The 17,551-nt window shown below is 41.4% G+C and overlaps 2 protein-coding genes across 15 annotated transcripts in view; both read right to left on the bottom strand.

Annotated features, from left to right (window-relative positions):
- Nucleotides 1-11,816, bottom strand: part of entrep2 (endosomal transmembrane epsin interactor 2) — a 107,991-nt gene extending 96,175 nt beyond the window's left edge. Inside the window, exon 1 of one of the 2 annotated variants that reach the window (XM_084935330.1) lies at nt 10,751-11,816. In XM_084935330.1, the coding sequence (XP_084791456.1) occupies nt 10,751-10,999 (249 nt within the window). In that variant the 5' untranslated portion in view covers nt 11,000-11,816. The remainder of the gene's footprint in view (nt 1-10,750) is intronic. The other variant, XM_084935338.1, reaches the window with a different exon arrangement.
- A 2,052-nt stretch (nt 11,817-13,868) lies between these two features.
- Nucleotides 13,869-17,551, bottom strand: part of tjp1a (tight junction protein 1a) — a 103,680-nt gene continuing 99,997 nt past the window's right edge. For all 13 annotated transcript variants that reach the window (XM_084935182.1, XM_084935218.1, XM_084935226.1 and 10 more), the window contains one exon: nt 13,869-15,622. In XM_084935182.1, coding sequence (XP_084791308.1) covers nt 15,528-15,622 — 95 coding nt within the window. In that variant the 3' untranslated portion in view covers nt 13,869-15,527. The remainder of the gene's footprint in view (nt 15,623-17,551) is intronic.

Here is a 17,551-nt window from a genome sequence, read left to right as displayed (position 1 = left end):
TACAGGTTACAGGTTACGGTTACAGTTGATAACGTATTTTTTTGGATTGAGCCTCTTAGTCAGAGCGAATTTCACAATTTTGGTCGTCTTTCTTAAGTTTTACAGCGTATCAGACCTACAATGTTCAAACTGGTGTGTATGGTTGCACCAATCTGACAAGCCAATACCATGACTTGCTTTTTAATTAATTTATTGAACCACATTTTATCTCCCAGCAGCACAGGACTATGGTGGTGGGTGGTTTTTTTTGTTTTGTTTTTGTTTTGAGGGTTTTTTTTTTGGATTAATCAATGCTGTCAATCATTTTGGCACAGGCTTTGTTGGAGACTATTTGTTCAAAATGTTGTAAAGAAAATTCCCTTTATCTAGTCTCCTCAAAGAACACAACAAGAGGCCGCAGTGGATACAATTAATACTGTCAGATCTCCCACTGAAATACAACCCCAACATTTATCTTTTTTTTTCTTTCCACTTCACAGATGACTGCTTTGTCAGCCAGGCGTAGGACCATGCCAGTTTTTTCCAGCTTGGTTAATTGTGTGCTTTATTTGGGACAACATGTAACAAAGAGACCTGAAGAAGCTCAGATCGTCCTGTTCGTGGTGCTGAAAACAGAGAAACCCAAAAATATCAGCGATGCGAGCTAATGGAGGAGCGAGGTGAGGCAGAAAGCACGGACGCGCCCGGGTGAGTAACCGCAAAGGAATTAGATGAAGCTGACAACTTGAAATATTACAGTGTGTGTTGTGTGTGTGTGTGTGTGTGTGTGTGTGTGTGTGTGTGTGTGTGTGTGTGTGTGTGTGTGTGTGAAATGGTGGCAAGGACACACTGTTCTCTTCACCATTATGGTGCTCACTGGTAGCACTGGAGTAGGGGGGAGAAGGCACTGGAGGGTCCTCAGAGTAATAAGTAACACGAGGCTGAGTGCCTACTTACTTAATATGGAAAAGTCTGGAAGGAAAGTGAATTACAGCGGTTCAGCAACACCTCGGGATGGACTGTAAAACTACATGACATCATCACACCACACGCATGCATTAAACACGCGAGTGAGATCACCACAGAGATGTTAGAAAACCACCGACGGCAAGAGTGAAAATGAAAGTAAGCACAAATCAGATGATTGATCGGGGCCCATCTTGTTAGCTGATCAATATGAGATTTAAGACGAGGCGGATCAGCCACGAGTGGTCTGGTCAGAGTCTGAGTCAGAGCATGTGTGCTGACCACAGCCTCCATTTAATCTGAGCTGACACGATGAGTGGAGTGGCTGAGGAGCTAGGAGCAACTCAGCAACTCAGCCTGCAAATAATATATAAAAAAATAAAAATACTGAGATCACAGTATCTTTTTTTTTTTTTTAAAAAGCAATGAATAAAACATTGAGACATTTATTTTAATATCTTAATGAATTTGATTTCCCAGTTGCTGGAAGATGAAATTGCGATTGAAAATACAATTCAATCAATCAAACGTGTGCATGAGTAGCCACGTTCTCTGTCGACAGGCTGGAACTAATGGCTGCATGAGAACAGCAAAACAGAGCTTTATGGTCAACTCAACGCACTATTATACAATGCATACACTGATTGTGTGATTGTCTGTATATATTTGAGCCGGTATGGATACTTTTGACTACGTATTGGAAAAAATCCAAAATGAAATCTAAAATAAAAATAAAAGGACTCAGTTCTTGTTTTTTAGTCATTTAAATCACTGTACAGTGTATGCTGTACAATAGGGGGTGGGGTGGGGGGGTGGGGGGGATGATCAAGCATAGTATTTCAGTATTTTGCGTTACAATATTGTATCAATACAAGGACACTAGATATCAATATTTTATTAAAATCTCATGCACCACCATCCCGAGATAATGTTATCCGAGCAAACTTACATTAAATCAGCTAAACTGGAAAACCGTCCAACACTGGACAAATTTAGCTTGACAACGTTACCTCCTAAATCAGAGCAAGCTAATGGATCAGTCACATGAGCAAAGCTAGCAAAGGAATTTCCTTTTATCTAAAATCAAATAAATGTTGTTTTTTTTAAATCGGTTGCCTAGAGATTGCATCTAATTTTTATAAGTCTGCAACCAGCTGCAACTTTTGGTGACTAAATGGCAGCTCTCAGAGATTTTTTAGATCATTTCTGTCTAATTTATACATGCAGACAGATTTCCAACATGTTGCCATCACTCTGAATGAGTCTTTGTCAATGAGCACAACTCGAGGGGTCTCAACCCAACTGGCTGTTTGTATTCTGGTTAGATTTTTATAGAATAGGAAGGCTGCTGAGCACAAATGTAATAGTTAAATGTGACTTCTGTCTAGCAACTGATATGTGATTTTCAACAATTTGTCACAGTTAATTGCTGTATTATTAGAAACAGATTGCATGTAATTGCCAACTTGACCCCATTAAATTGCAGACTGATAGCAGACTGACTCTGTCTTATGACAACATTTATCACAGGTTTTAGCAACAGTGCCGGCATGCCTGCTGAAAGTGAGATACCTTTATCTTATTAGATAAAACAGATATTGACAGTTTAACTTTGAGGACATAATTTGCAGTTGAAAAAAGTGATAAATTAGCACAAATACTCGGCACTCAACACAAAATTTTAAAAACCACAATAATATCATATCCTGGGGTGTCTGGTGATTCCCACCTCTCCTGTAAAATCATTCAAAATTACACAGAGAAATCTTAAAAGCCCCAAATTACGTAAACTTCTGATCACAGCCCTAAATATCAGAGAAAGAGAAAAAAAGACTTTGAGTGGGTTTAGGCAAATTATCTGTAAACTTGCTCGACAACCTGTGATCCTTTTAAGAGTCATTTCATCCAGAATATAATTCATTTTTTAAAGTTTGGAGGTTGTGTTTTACTAGTTCCAGTTTTACTTTGAAATCGCTCACCTCCTCACATTTCAGGTAGTTTTACTTCTGGTCTTTGTTCAGGGTCCCTCCAGTTTTATACACCAGCTGCTGCTAATTATCCAATCAGTCATTCTGCTACATATACCACCTGTTGTTTACTTTCCTCTTATCAGACTGTCTTTGAACTCCCAGGAATAATGTTTTCCTGTAATTTCTTCTTATTTTCTACTTTCTGGTTTCCGATCATCATCCTAGTGTTGAGTTTTCATCCATTTTATGCCGCTTACCTGCTGGCTGCTCCTGTCCGACTGCCTGTTTATGACTGCAGTCTGAGATTTTGCTTGTGTTTGGTGCCCTGCGGTTGTGTCCTCTTTTTCTGTGACTATTGCATTTGCAGCACTGAAAATTGCAGGATCACAGTCCTCTTTTACTCAATTTACATAATTTCTGGAGACGCTCCAAAAACATCTGAGTTCAAACCATCACAAATAAAACTGCTAGAGATGAGTATTTCAAATATGTACATTTTATTTTTTATTTTTAAAGTGGGAAAATGTGTTTTACTACACTGAGTGAAGTGACTCAATATCTCCCTGTACGCTGATGAATCCAGGGAATGTGAATCAGGCATCATTGTGTATTGTGACACAAAACTTGATTGGGGAAGCAGTTGATGCACAAAAAAGCAACTAAATAACAGAAAAAAAATCTTCTCTTTATAGTGCTGAACAAAAATATTCCATTTTATATTCATATTTAGTAGCACCCAAAACACAGACCCAAACAAGAAGGAAGTTACTCTAATGAAAGGCAAAGTGCAGAAAGTAGCACCAATAAGACGTAAGTTGCTTTGCTGAAAAACGCCTGACCGTAGTTACACGCCCATTCACAAATTCTAAAGACCAATCACTCATGTAAGTGTGAGCTATTCATGTGCCGATTTATATATTTTGGAGTTTTATTGGACCTGAAACTATGACTCATGCAAACCCTTTTCTAAACACACGCACAAAGAAACCTTAGAAACGCACCAGACTCACTTGACACTGAGGTGAAAGTACTGATATTCACTTTAAAGGCAGAGAAAGGCTTACTGAGTGTAACATTTATACTTCTCTTCTCTGTCTGCTTTCATGATATGAGTCATGAGCCAAAAGCAAAGCATTATTAAATATGTCATCAGTATTCCTGACAACAGCCATGAGTTTGCATCAGACAGAAAGGCTTTTTGTCAAAATCATCACGATTTCCACAGCAACAATACTATAGACCTTTGTTTGTGTTTGTGCACATGTGTGTTTGTGTCATGAAACCTGTTGCCAGGATACTGCTTAAGCCTAATACGCCACTTAATTGATGTTGATTCACACTTGTGTGTAGTAAAAAAAAGAAAAAGAAAAGAAATAAGTGAAGAAATCAAAACAATTTTTGCACATTTGCCTTCATTTACTACTAGAACCCACTGGTCTCCTTCATAAGAAACAAACCATAGACAGCTACAGCCGATTATGATTACATATGTCTCGATCAAAAACCATTCAAATAATATTATTTCCAAGTAAAGGTATAGAAGTACTCTATTATATATACACTAGTCTGTCTGTTTCCAAATTAAAGTATATTTGAATTATACTCTGCATTGAAGATGTCTCTTTTCGATGAAGTGAAAGCATTTTGGCCATGCAAGTGCTCAGACAGATGTGCTATATAGACCAAAGAAGCTACAAGAGGTCCTTGGCTAATGAAACCCATGCTCTGAAGCTCCTGTCACAGTTTTTGAGCATTTCATAGTAGAGTTTATGCATTATCCACGTCTTTTGTTTTTTTGGAAAAACAAAGTACTACATCCAGATGAGAGGTTGAAGTGCCGGCTGAATTTATAAGCTAAGGCTAGCGAGCTTGGTTAGCAAGTTTGCTAGCTTAAGTAGCATATGTGCTCAGTAACAGAAGTACTTCACTTCTTGGATAGTGTGTAGCACAAACTGAGCCACACTATTAGTCAGATCATTCCATTCAAAATGCTCCAGACAGCACAAACAGGCTGGAGAGGGTTCAGCTCATTGACTCCAATTAGTCGAAGTGAACCTGGGCAAACAAGCTATCTGCAACAGCTCCCTGTGTCGGCACACCTGTCAATCATGGCAGGCCCTAAGCCTATCAATCCCACTATAGCTGTTATGAAAGGGTGAAACCATCTGTGGTTTTGTGTACTACGCTCCAAACATTTGCCATTTAATGAACATTGGTATCTATGATGACTGGTTTATCACATGTTGCCACACACATATTTCTCCAGAGTTTTCTGCCATATTTAACACGATGCAACCACTGGTTGCTAGGGAAAAAAATTTAGATTCCCCAGCTGGTTGACAGTGGTTTTCCGTAGATGACCGGCTGCCTCTGGGTGAATCAGTTGCAAAGAAGGTGCTGGTCCAAAAACCTCCTCTGCTCTGGTTGCTGGCACGGTTGTCAGTAGTTTTTCATATTTTTTTGCAAATACTTGCTCTCTACTACACCAGCAGTAGAAAAACTTGAAACAAATGCCACACACACTGGAAATGCAGAAGTTTTGACTTATGAAACAAGTTGTCTACAACATTGCCTTGAAAATGAACCTTATCCATTTCCAGTTTGTGGCACACATCACAGCTTCTGATCAGTCTGTAAGCCGGCGTGTAGCTCTTAAGTTTCCCAGCGAATCAACTTCCAGAAACCTCTCATGAACTTATTTTTCCTTTGCAAATAATGGTTGTAAGATGGTTGCAGACCAGTTTCTAGGCATGTGTGATTGGGACCTCATTCATTTGATCCTACATTGTCATTGCGATTGTCACACATCCAAAATGGTGAATAAGTTAACCTCAAATGGTTAGTGGTCATGTGTCTGCAAAACTTCAACTGACCCACTTTTAGAGCCAGCTTCAAGTAGCCACTGGAGGATGCCGCTTGATGCTACCACCCACCTACCAGTTAAAACTTGGTATTTTAATATGGGAATCTACTGGGACTGACTCACTGCTTGAGTCTCAAGTGAATACTAATTGGAGCCGACAGCTATACTACAGATGTATAGTAGGTGTACTTAGACACAGTTATGCTTTGAGCTAAATGCCGAAAGAATAAAAAATAACTCACAGACATACTCTCCTGTTTATTTGACTGTTTGCCACCATACTTTATTAAGCTTAGGGATATTTCACAGGACAAGGAACTATCCTCTATGCAATACAAGTTAGAGAACACACAAACCTGTGTTGGTGTTGTTCCTGGACTACCACAACTAAAGCTGGTCCAGATTCAAAATTTCAGGTGGCAAATCTCATTGTTGTGATGTAATAGTTTTGAGATGCAGAAATACCATCACACTACACGCCAAACACTAACCCTAACCCCAAAGCTATAGGTATAACTTTAACAACAGCCCCATAACCCTAACCACAATTACATCCTAATCCCCAACCCCAACTCTAATCGCCCCCTTTTGTTGGATCGTTTCCTCAGGTTTTATCCACGTCCCAAAACTATGGCATCATAAAAATGTGATTGGTCACTTGCAATGTTAGACCTGGACCAACATACTGATAATCTGGGAACAACACCAACACGGGGATATCAAACACACCTCAGAGAACCAAAGAGACAGAAAGACAGGACAACTTTTGTGTTGCCATATTTCATTCAACATCGGCTTTCGCCCTCTTTCCACACGTACAAAGAAAGAAAGTGCCTGCAACGCAACAAGAACACTCAACAAACAGTCACACATTAACACACTTGAGCAGATTAGCGCAGAATTTGCTGACGGTCGGTGCTGAAAATGCAGCAGAAAGAGCTGCCGCACAACAAACACCAAGAATACCATCTAAAGCTGCCTTTGTTATGGCCCAGTCTGTAGATCTGGTATGTTGGACTGTTACTTTTAAAGAGGCTCTAGCTGTACACAGAAGCAACATCCCTCTCCTTTAACACAACCAGGAAAGCGGGGGAGGGGAAAATAAAAGGAGTAAAATCCGTTTCCAGAGCTCAAGAGATGAGGAGAAGGAATATTCAGACCGAGAGAGTCTGAATTTGTAAACGATGCCTGCAATAACTCGCCGTGATGGATTTCAATATTCACGTAACTGCCTTTCTTCTTGAAAAAAAAAAAAGAGACAAGCAGTTTGTGTTTGTGTATTATGTGTCCGGGCGCTTGGATAAGTTCCAGGTTTAACTCGAGGAGATGCGAGATGGACGGTAATTTGTTCTGCATCTCAGCTGCTGACAGCTGCGGCTCGCTCTCTGGCTCGCTCGGCCATGTCGTCTCATTCATTAACCAAACCTGGCAGGGTGGTGTGAGTCGCAGCCAACAGGTAAACGCACTGGGATTTCTGGCCTCGCGCAGAGCCTGCGGTGCTCGACGCTGCGGCCGAGAGTCCTCTTTTTGGTTGGGCCGTGGTTGGCTGTGAGAAAGTGCAAGATATTCGAAGGATTTATCTTTGTAGACCAGGCAATTGTGTGTGTGTGTGTGTGTGTGTGTGTGTGTGTGTGTGTGTGTGTGTGTGTGTGTGTGTGTGTGTGTGTGTGTGCAAACTCTGAACATCAAAGCTGCAAAAAGAATATTTTTTCCAGAGTGCGGAAAATCAGGAGGGTCTGAGGGAGGTATGCAAAACATTGAGGTGGGATAAGCGTGTTAATGTTTCTGTGTGTGTGTGTCTTCATCTTTAGACATCTTTGTGAGGACAGAAAATTGGCATGCTATTATACTTGTGGGAACCAACAGTCACTTATGGGAACAAAATGCCTGTCTCCACGAGTTTGAAGGCACTTTTGAGGCTCAAAATGTGGTTTTAGTGTCAGAGTTACAATTAGGTTATGGTTAGATTTAGGCTAAGTGTTAGGGTTAGGCATTCATTTTTGATGGTTAGGGTAAGCAGCTAGGGAAAGCATTATGTCAATGAGATGTCATCACTAAGATATGAAAACAAGTATGTGTGTGTGTGTGTGTGTGTGTGTGTGTGTGTGTGTGTGTGTGTGTGTGTGTGTGTGTGTGTGTGTGGGAAGAGGAGGAGCGGCCTCAGCAGAGCAGTGATTGGCCTGTGTAGGAAGTAAAGATTGTGCCTTTTCTTCTCGATGCAACCGTGATGAGATCGCACAACACAAGTCATCACACAGAGATCTGTAATGATGTCCCACAGTTACTGCACACAGACACTCCCAGAGTACAAACACACACACACACACACACACACACAAATAAGTACATAGGCTGACTATTTGTTGCCACCTTCATCATTAGCTCAGTGGCTTCAAGGTTCAATACTAACTAAATTAACATGCTCGAAGAACCTTGCTGTTAAGAAGCACAGCGTTATCATTTTACCCCCGGCGTCCGGGACGTGTGTCAGCAGCAGGCGAGGCTCGTATAGTCGCTTTGACCGGGATACATATTTGTCTTCACACCATGAGGACTGCCAGCTGCTCAAAAACAACATTCACTCACATCGAGTGATGGAAACAGACACGTTCTGTATCAAAAATCAGATTCGCTCTACAAAGTCTTTAAAACTATACATGGTGGACTTTTGTGTACAAATACACTCATCTTATTATTGAGTCAATTGACAGAACAGAGCTGCAAAAAGCTTCTTGTTCTACCCGATCAAGACGCTGCAGATTCATCATCTTCTTGCAAAATGCAAATGTAGTTTCTTTAAATTGAACTCGCTCATTTTTCTTGCTGATATTATAATTTGACATTTCAAGTCCTATTATGCACAAAGTGATGCTTTGCTGCACCTGTTTTCACTCTGGAAGTGGCGAAGGCTCCATCAGAAGCCAAGAAACCACGTTGACTCACAAGGTAGAGGAATATAGGATATTGCACAGAAATGACTGGTGTAAAATGTAATTTAACCAAACATCTGATATAAAAGCTATCATAAAAACAAATGAGAGAAAGCTTTAGTTTATCAAAAGTACTGCTAGCAAAAAGCTACACACAGGCTGCTCTGCACATGTACACAACATAGAGTCTCATTTATGACAAACCAGCAAGAGAGAACAAAGAAACAATGAAAACTTATAGCCAGCTGAGGACTAATAGTTCATAGCGTGTGGCATTGTGGCTTAACGTGTTACACGCTTCTGGGAGATCATACCCACTTGACCCAAGATACAGAGCACAGGAACAGGTGTTAAAGGTATCAGGTGACAAATTACACATCACTGAAACATCAAAATGATTTTGAAGCTGAAATAGCTGCAACATGTTCCTTTAAGACCAATTTGATGCGAGGCATCAGTGTGCTGAAAAACTGCTTTCTTTTTTGCAACATTTATCATGACCAAAAAGAAGAAAAGAAAAAAGCCTTGTGGAAATATTTTAGTCATTCGGAGCATTTTATAGCTCTCGATATTTCAAAGAGTGACTTTCAGTGTCTCATTGCCTGTGGGCAAATCACTGCCATCATTTGTCTCCAGATAGGCAGCTCAACTCAACCGCATTATCTCGGGTTTTGGCGCCACAGTGTCCGATGGTCTCTTTCTGCTGGTGAGCTATTTGTTTCCAGCACCTTTCTCAACCAAAGCATTTTCTCCAAACGTCACACACCATCCTTCCTCTGAAATGGCCTGACAGAGGATTGATTTCAAGCCACAAGGTAGCTAACTGGGACATTTTACAAGGATATCTTAGGATTAGAGAGGCAAAATCTTTCTTCTGTGTGATTCGTTTATTTCATTTCCCCCCTGAGATTATGTTACAGCATTCACTGATGTTAATTGCAAACCTACTTTCGTGTAAAAGACAAACAGTGAAGCACTCTTGAGAACATGTTCGAGTTTGGAGCCATCGGTTACTAGGCAGGTTTTGTGGTTTTCCTGAAGACAGAAAATACTTGTTTCTCATCTGCTTTTGCTTAGACTCATTTTCATGATTTATCTCATTATATTAAATTTTAAGGACTGTTTTTTTTCTGCAAACTTGAGGCACGTGGGCTGGAAAACTCGTGCACAGCTGAATCAAGGCACAAAAGATGCAGGTTTCAGATTTCCAACGTGCACCACAACAGGCTGGTAGACCTGTAACACGTTCTGCAGAAAAGTTGCCCAAGGCACTGATCAAGAAAGTGCGCTGACCTTTGAACTCTGATCCCTGCGGTTTCTTACTATTCCCCATACACTCCCACACACAGGCTCTGACGCATGCTATTTCTCAAACACACACACACACACACACACACAGGCAGATGGCCCTCATGCTGCACACCTCCCCTCACCCTTGTACTGTGTCCCACCGCCTCTATAATTAATGGAGCAAGCCCTGCTCAAGGTCTCTGGTAGGATAATAAAAAATAAAAAAAAAACAAGGAAGTGTGTGTTCATGAATATTTACAGAAAACAGCATGAAAATTTCACACAGAAAGAAAAAAAAGATTATCCCAAAGTATCTTACTGTACACATGAACACTGGAGTGCTGAAGGCTTTAAAATATCCTCATCTTTCTATGTGTGTGTGTGTGTGTGTGTGTGTGTGTGTGTGTGTGGTATCACTGGTTACCACAGAGGCTCTGTATCCTCAAAGCTAATTGCATAAGATTGGCTCTGTCCTCCAAAAATTCATTTAGAAGCTAATTTCTTTCTGTCATGGCACTGCCACGCCAAGTGATTTAGCTCTCTCCTTGAGACAAACCAGCTAGAGCCCTCTAAAATCCTTATGTTACAAAAAAAAATCAACTTAGTGTTCCCTAAATAGCCAATTTCCTCCACATGCTTTGGAAAATAAAATAAAGCCGATGATGTTAGTCTCCAATTAGACTGCAACACCTGAAGATAACTCAGATCCAGACTGATTCCTAATGCGTGTATTGTGCGAGTGTTTTACTCACTGAGAAGCCTGCCCAGAACGGACAGGAGTGCCGGACTCTGGGTGATGTGGTGAGAGCCAGAGCCGCGAAGCTCACAGCCAGGATGAGACTCCCCAGGACCATTTGAGAGACTCCCAGAGCCAGCATGATCCTCGTCCGGGTACGGTACTCCCTCAGCCGGGACAGACTGCGGGACAGCGACGCCGGGCTCAGAGACCCCGGGCCGCCTAAGCCACTGCTGCCGCCGCGGGGCAGCGCGTTCACCGGCATTGTGACGAAACGATGCGACCGAACCGGGTTACACAAATGCAGGTGTAGCAAATAAAGGTAACAACATCCGATCAGAAACAGAAGCCTCGCGTATTTGGCCCGCAGTGATCTGGCAAACGGCGTGAGTCGAAGTCAGAGTCCGATGTGGAAGATTTTCTCCATCACTTAAGATGCTCGGAGTCCCTCCAATTAGAGATGCTCTGCGGCTGATGGGAGGAGAAAGGTGAGCAAAGAGCGGGCTGGACGAGCCACCGGATGTTTACCAAAATACGCACAGATGTTCTGAACGTCTTCAAGTCGAAACACGGACAATAAACCTCCGGAGTTCCTCGCTGACTGCTCCAACAAGAGCCCATTCCTGAAAAGTCAAGACGCAAAGAGAGGAAAAAAGCCCCAAACGCTTCATCCTGCTGTCAGCCAGCCTTGCACCATTGTCAGCCTGTCATGCTCGCCTCTGCAGGCTCTCCAACAACTCAAAAGCAAGGGCTGAAGCCTGGATAAAGACGCGCGTGGACAAAAAACACACACACACAATGAACCCACACTCCTAAACGCACTAAAACGCCTAAACGTTTGAGCCCACGCTGATGGGTTTCTTTTTTTTCTGGGTCTTTAAGTGTTTGAACACCCCCCTCTCAGGTCTGAGCGAGCGGCTTTTCTCTTCTTCGGTGTGAGAGGCACCAGCCGTGCTTTTCACAGACGACAGCAAATCTAACAGCCAGGACAGGAGATGCACACTGCGTATTGGAGATGTGCCACTCTGTGAGTGTACATGGCGGCGGGCTACACGGAGTGTGTTTTACTCTTGATGGTGAAGGAGGGGAGGAGGACTCCTGCGCTATCAGGAAACAGTAAAGACTAAAAATATTAGTAATAATAAAGAAAATCTGCCCGCCATTTGTTACCCCTCCTGATGTGTAATTGGTTCATTAAAATAAATGAAAGAAACTGACATTTTAAGTCCACGTGTGTCTGGATTTCATGGCTTAAAGTGAGTGCGGATTAACCTTAGCTCCAGCAGCTCCATCGGGGCATCTAACATTGACTTTGTCCTGTCCTTCATCACGCAAGTAAAGCTTCACTACAGGGGAGCTCCGAGGAGTTAGACCTTCCAATTATCATCAGTAAAATATGTCACAGGTCTGAGTTTGCCATGCAAAGCAAAGTCCGATACGAATGGATATTAATTGTGATCACTAACATATCCAAACAAGATTTCTCAACTTGTGCTGGGACCTCACGGTTCATAGGGATTGATAGCAACCTGCATCCTGCAAGGCTCCTTCAGCTCTGCAGATGTTGTATTAAACCGGTTTTTCAGGTGCTGCGTGGTTTTCTTCACGCATTTTATGAAAAATATTTCAAAGGAAACCAAGCAAAAACCATTAAAGTCGCGTCGATACATGGAAAAATAATAATAATAAACGTTACTTCCATCACGATTTGGTACGTTCACGTCAAAATCACAGCTGAAAGATTAGCGCCGTCCTGCGGAAAAGACCCATTCACAGCTCACCAGCGCCACCAAGCGGTGAGCAGCGGTGATTTTTGTTTTTTATTTAAATCACAATATACCCTAATCTGTTTTTTTCCTTTTTAGTGTCATAGATGCTGCTTACTGCTTTCTGATTACTAAGTGCTACATTTATTTTTTATTAATCCTGAAACCTTTAAATAGTGTAAATATATTTTATAATCCATTCATGACTGTAAGTCCATGATATAACGATGAAATCATATTTTATGTATCAGCTGCTGAAATAAAATATAGCCAAGTATTCATGTGGATAGTTCAAACTAAAATACAGTTTATTAAACTGGTTATTTGAAAGATGTCCTCAACACAGTCTGAACTCTGTCAGGCAGCTTTCTTTTAATTTCTTTAAGTAGTCTTCAGGAATAGTTCGTCAGGCTTCATGAAGGACACTCAAAGCTCTTCTTTGGATGTTGGCTGTGTTTTGTTCTGTTTTCTGTTAAAATGATCTCACACTGCTTCAATAATGCTGAGGTCCCGCTCTGGGGAGGCCAATCCATGACTGACAGTGTCATGGTGTCGTTTCTCTGTCTTTTACTGCACTGGCAGAGTGTTTGGTATCGTTGTCATCCTGAAAAATGATGCCAATCAGACACTTTTCCGATGGAATTGCATGGTGGGCCAAAATCTGACCTCTGATAAATCCAATGTAGACATTGAGTGTTGCACTTCTCTCCTGAACTCCTCTGTATATGTTGACCATAATTTTAACCACAAATTTCCAATTTGGATTCATTTTTCCATAAAACTTGTTGCAGTGGGTCTTATGGACCTTGTGGTTTTATATCCAGGTATGCTTTTACTACATTAGCAGTGTGTTCGAGGTCATTGTTACGACCAATTATCTGAAAAGAATATAGAAATGGGCGGTTTCTTAAAACCTTTTGCACTATACTGCATATTACATATAAATACAATACCCATCCATTCATCTTCTTCCGCTTATCTGGGGTCAGCAGACCTAAGCAGAGAAGCCCAGACCTCCCTCTCCCAAGCAACCTCCTTCAGCTTGTCTGGGGGAGCACCAAGGCATTCCCAGGCCAACCGAGAGATATAATCTCTGCAGCATGTCCTGGGTCTGCCCCAGGGTCTCCTCCCGGTGGGACATGCCCAGAACCCCTCACCCAGGAGGCGTCCTTATCAGATGCCCGAACCACCTCAACTGGCTCCTTTCGATGTGGAGGAGCAGCGGCTCTACTCTGAGCCCCTCCTGGATGGCTGAACTCCTTCCCCCATCTCTAAGGGAGAGCCCAGCCACCCTTCGGAGGGAGCCCATTTCCACGGAAATACAAAACCCTGTAGGTTAAAAAAAAATAACTAAATCCTTACCCACTCTTTAATTTAAAAATGATTTTATTTATTAATACAGTGGTATACTTAAAATTGTGTTGCAGAGGAGAAAAAAAAAGTCAGCCACAAGTGAAGAGCTAATATCCAATAAAGCCGTGTTATATCTAAAAGTAAAACAGTACTGGTGTGCCATACGTAATATATTGTCTATTAGTACAAAAATACATTTAAGGGCACACAATATAGCATCCAGTATCAGAAATCAGTGAGAGGGACACTTTGAGAGCACACCCTTCCAAATGAAGATGTTTTAAATGCATCTGAGCCGCAAATACTTTCCTTAACCCTACGTGGACAAAGTAATAAAAATAGAAATAAAAAAAAAAAAAGACGACCTTTTTGAGACCGTAAAATAGCGGTGGCAACATATCGGTAGAAAAGGTGTGATGTATTATTGTTAGGTTACAATTCAAAGGCTTGAAGGTATGCCCATAATACAAAGATAACCACTTTCACTTCCTTCTGCTTTTTTAAAACATGTTTTCTCTAAGTTTTATACAAAAAAGAAAGACATACAAAAAGTTCATTTACAACAAAAAAGAAACAAGGCAATATGCTAGCTTTATTTACAGCCACTTCTTCTCAGATGGTTTTTTGTTTTTAAGCAATGCATAGCAGATAAAAGAAGAGCATACCTTTGTTATCTTTTATCAACCGTTTCTGCGTGTGCTAAACCCAAGTTTATTTATACAGAGGGTTCACAAAAAATGGCAAAACAAATGACATTATACCATAATTTATCATAACTTAGTTTTTTTTTTTCTTAATGAAAAGTGAATAATCTGCAGATAAGGCATCACTGCTTATTTGTGTGAGTGCAAAGAGTGCACAGAGAAAGGAAAGATATTAAGTAGATGTGAGGAAGGAACCGAGGAGGCTACTGGACCTGAGTAAAGAACATGCATAGATCTCCCTCAGGCTGGAAGGAGAGAGGTGGTGCTCAGTAAGAGAGGAAGTTACAAAAGGTAAGAAAAGGAAGAACAGAGTGAGAAGTGTAGGAAGAACGTCTCTAAAAATGTGCTGCTGCTGCTTCTTGGGTTCATGTCTTGCCACCTCCTTAAACCAACTGTATCAAACCTTCAGTAAGATTCCTTCAATGTGGAAGGGGGAAAAAAACCAAACAAACAAACAATTCAGTCCCCTGCACTGAAAAACAACAAGATGTCGACTGGCAATCGAATTTGAGTCCAATTTGAAGTAAATATATATATATATATACTGTAGGCATATATAGCATAAATACACTGACACAGATTTTTCAAGCATGTATGCTGCCTCAAAAGCCATACATCAATCTATACTTTTGTAAAAAAAAAAAAAAAAGAAAGAAAAAAAAGAAAAATTACATTAAACATTGCTTTATATATAAGTGTCAATCGTCAGTGACGTGGGGCATGCATCATTTTACATCAAAACTTTGAAATTGAGTTTAAAGAACAGCTCGTGGCGATCATTGGTGTCTCTCCTTCGTCCAGCACTGTCTGGGTCTTCTTCATGCTCCATTATTCCGTGTGTTTGTTTGCTTGGAGTGCGTCTGTCAGTGTGTGTGTAGTGGTATACGTGTGTGTTTGCGTGCGTGCCCATCGTCTTCATTTCATCCGCCATTCTTCCACATTCAGTAACATCACACCTGCTGCTTCTTCTTTAAAAGTGGTCAATGAGCACAGAGACACAGTTGGCTCCCACCAGGTAGTTGGGGTCTCCGGTGAGCGACTTGTTCTGCCAGCTTTTTGGATCACCTGAGGACAGACAGATGGGGGGCAGGGGGGTTGATATTAGCTGCTTTTTTTTTTTTTTTTTTTTTTTAATGTAAAAATTCACACCCAAACCTCTCTTTAACAGTCATGAACTCGGGCTTTCATTTTAAAAGAGCCCTGCCTGCATGAGTTAATGATATTCATGGTTTGTGAGCCACGTTATGTGAATGTTTAAAGCCCGTATCCGAGGCGGAGGAGCGCGAGAGACTAGTAAAACCTCTTTGGTGTTTTTATTGAATGTCCCCAGCCTCTTGTTGACTGCAAATTAAACCTTGGTCACTGTGAGGTCTGAGTGTAATTGCAATTATAAACATGCGTATCTGTGCCAAGAGGAATCAATCAAAGGAGGCAGAGCGAGCTCAGCAGAGGTCCATCAATACAGGACTGACCACAGTGCATGTCACAGTGTGTGTGCAGCCTCTTCACTGATACAGCCATACTTTAAAAGCTTCTTCTTAAAAGAGAAATGCTCCACTTTAGATCTGTGTCAGACAGTCTGTGTCTGACATGAAAATACTAACTGGTGGACATCGCTGTCCATCCCCTGGTGCATACGTGGACTTGCTGCTGGCTGAACTAAACTTAGCCCAAAAAAGTAGGAACATTTGTTTGGTCGATAATTTCTTTGTTGTAACGATGCTTCTTGGCGTTAAACTCTTACACCATTGGAAAGCCGTTTTATTTCCCCTTAAATGTTGACTCGTTTATAAGGAAAATGCTTTTGTTGGTTGAGCAGCAGAGTTGAGTGGTGCAGTGTTATCGTTTACTGTATTCTGAAGAAACAAGACATGTTGTCAATTAACAAACAGGGACCTCGGCAGCATGTGGAAGAACCTTAAATAGCCACGACAGCTTGGCTCCTCCTCCTCCTCATGCTGGTCACCAAGTTGTGGTTGTGTTGGTCACAGAATAAGCTGTTTGGCATGGGCAGAAAAGATCTGGCAACGCAGACACTCAACTTTGCTGCTCAACCCACATTTTCCTTTCAAATGTGGCACTAATCAAGAGAAAATAAACAGGCTTTCCAACGGTATAAAATTCAATGCCAAGAAGCATCGTTGCAACAAAGAAATAATCGATCAAACGCAAATTTCCGTACTTTTTGTGCCACGTTTAGCTGTCATGTCACATAGTAGAAATGAGATGTCAGGTGAGCACCGTGAAGCTTTCCAGGATGATGTGAAAACAGCTTTCTAGTGTCAAACTGCACATTACAGGGAGTGCAGAATTATTAGGCAAATGAGTATTTTGTCCACATCATCCTCTTCATGCATGTTGTCTTACTCCAAGCTGTATAGGCTCGAAAGCCTACTACTAATTAAGCATATTAGGTGATGTGCATCTCTGTAATGAGAAGGGGTGTGGTCTAATGACATCAACACCCTATATCAGGTGTGCATAATTATTAGGCAACGTCCTTTCCTTTGGCAAAATGGGTCAAAAGAAGGACTTGACAGGCTCAGAAAAGTCAAAAATAGTGAGATATCTTGCAGAGGGATGCAGCAATCTCAAAATTGCAAAGCTTCTGAAGCGTGATCATCGAACAATCAAGCGTTTCATTCAAAATAGTCAACAGGGTCGCAAGAAGCGTGTGGAAAAACCAAGGCGCAAAATAACTGCCCATGAACTGAGAAAAGTCAAGCATGCAGCTGCCAACATGCCACTTGCCACCAGTTTGGCCATATTTCAGAGCTGCAACATCACTGGAGTGCCCAAAAGCACAAGGTGTGCAATACTCAGAGACATGGCCAAGGTAAGAAAGGCTGAAAGACGACCACCACTGAACAAGACACACAAGCTGAAACGTCAAGACTGGGCCAAGAAATATCTCAAGACTGATTTTTCTAAGGTTTTATGGACTGATGAAATGAGAGTGAGTCTTGATGGGCCAGATGGATGGGCCCGTGGCTG

Source organism: Perissodus microlepis, chromosome 1 (genome assembly GCF_051167445.1).
Source record: "Perissodus microlepis isolate ML-2025 ecotype Zambia chromosome 1, ASM5116744v1, whole genome shotgun sequence".
Taxonomy (NCBI): domain Eukaryota; kingdom Metazoa; phylum Chordata; class Actinopteri; order Cichliformes; family Cichlidae; genus Perissodus; species Perissodus microlepis.
This window is presented reverse-complemented; position numbering and strand designations above follow the sequence as displayed.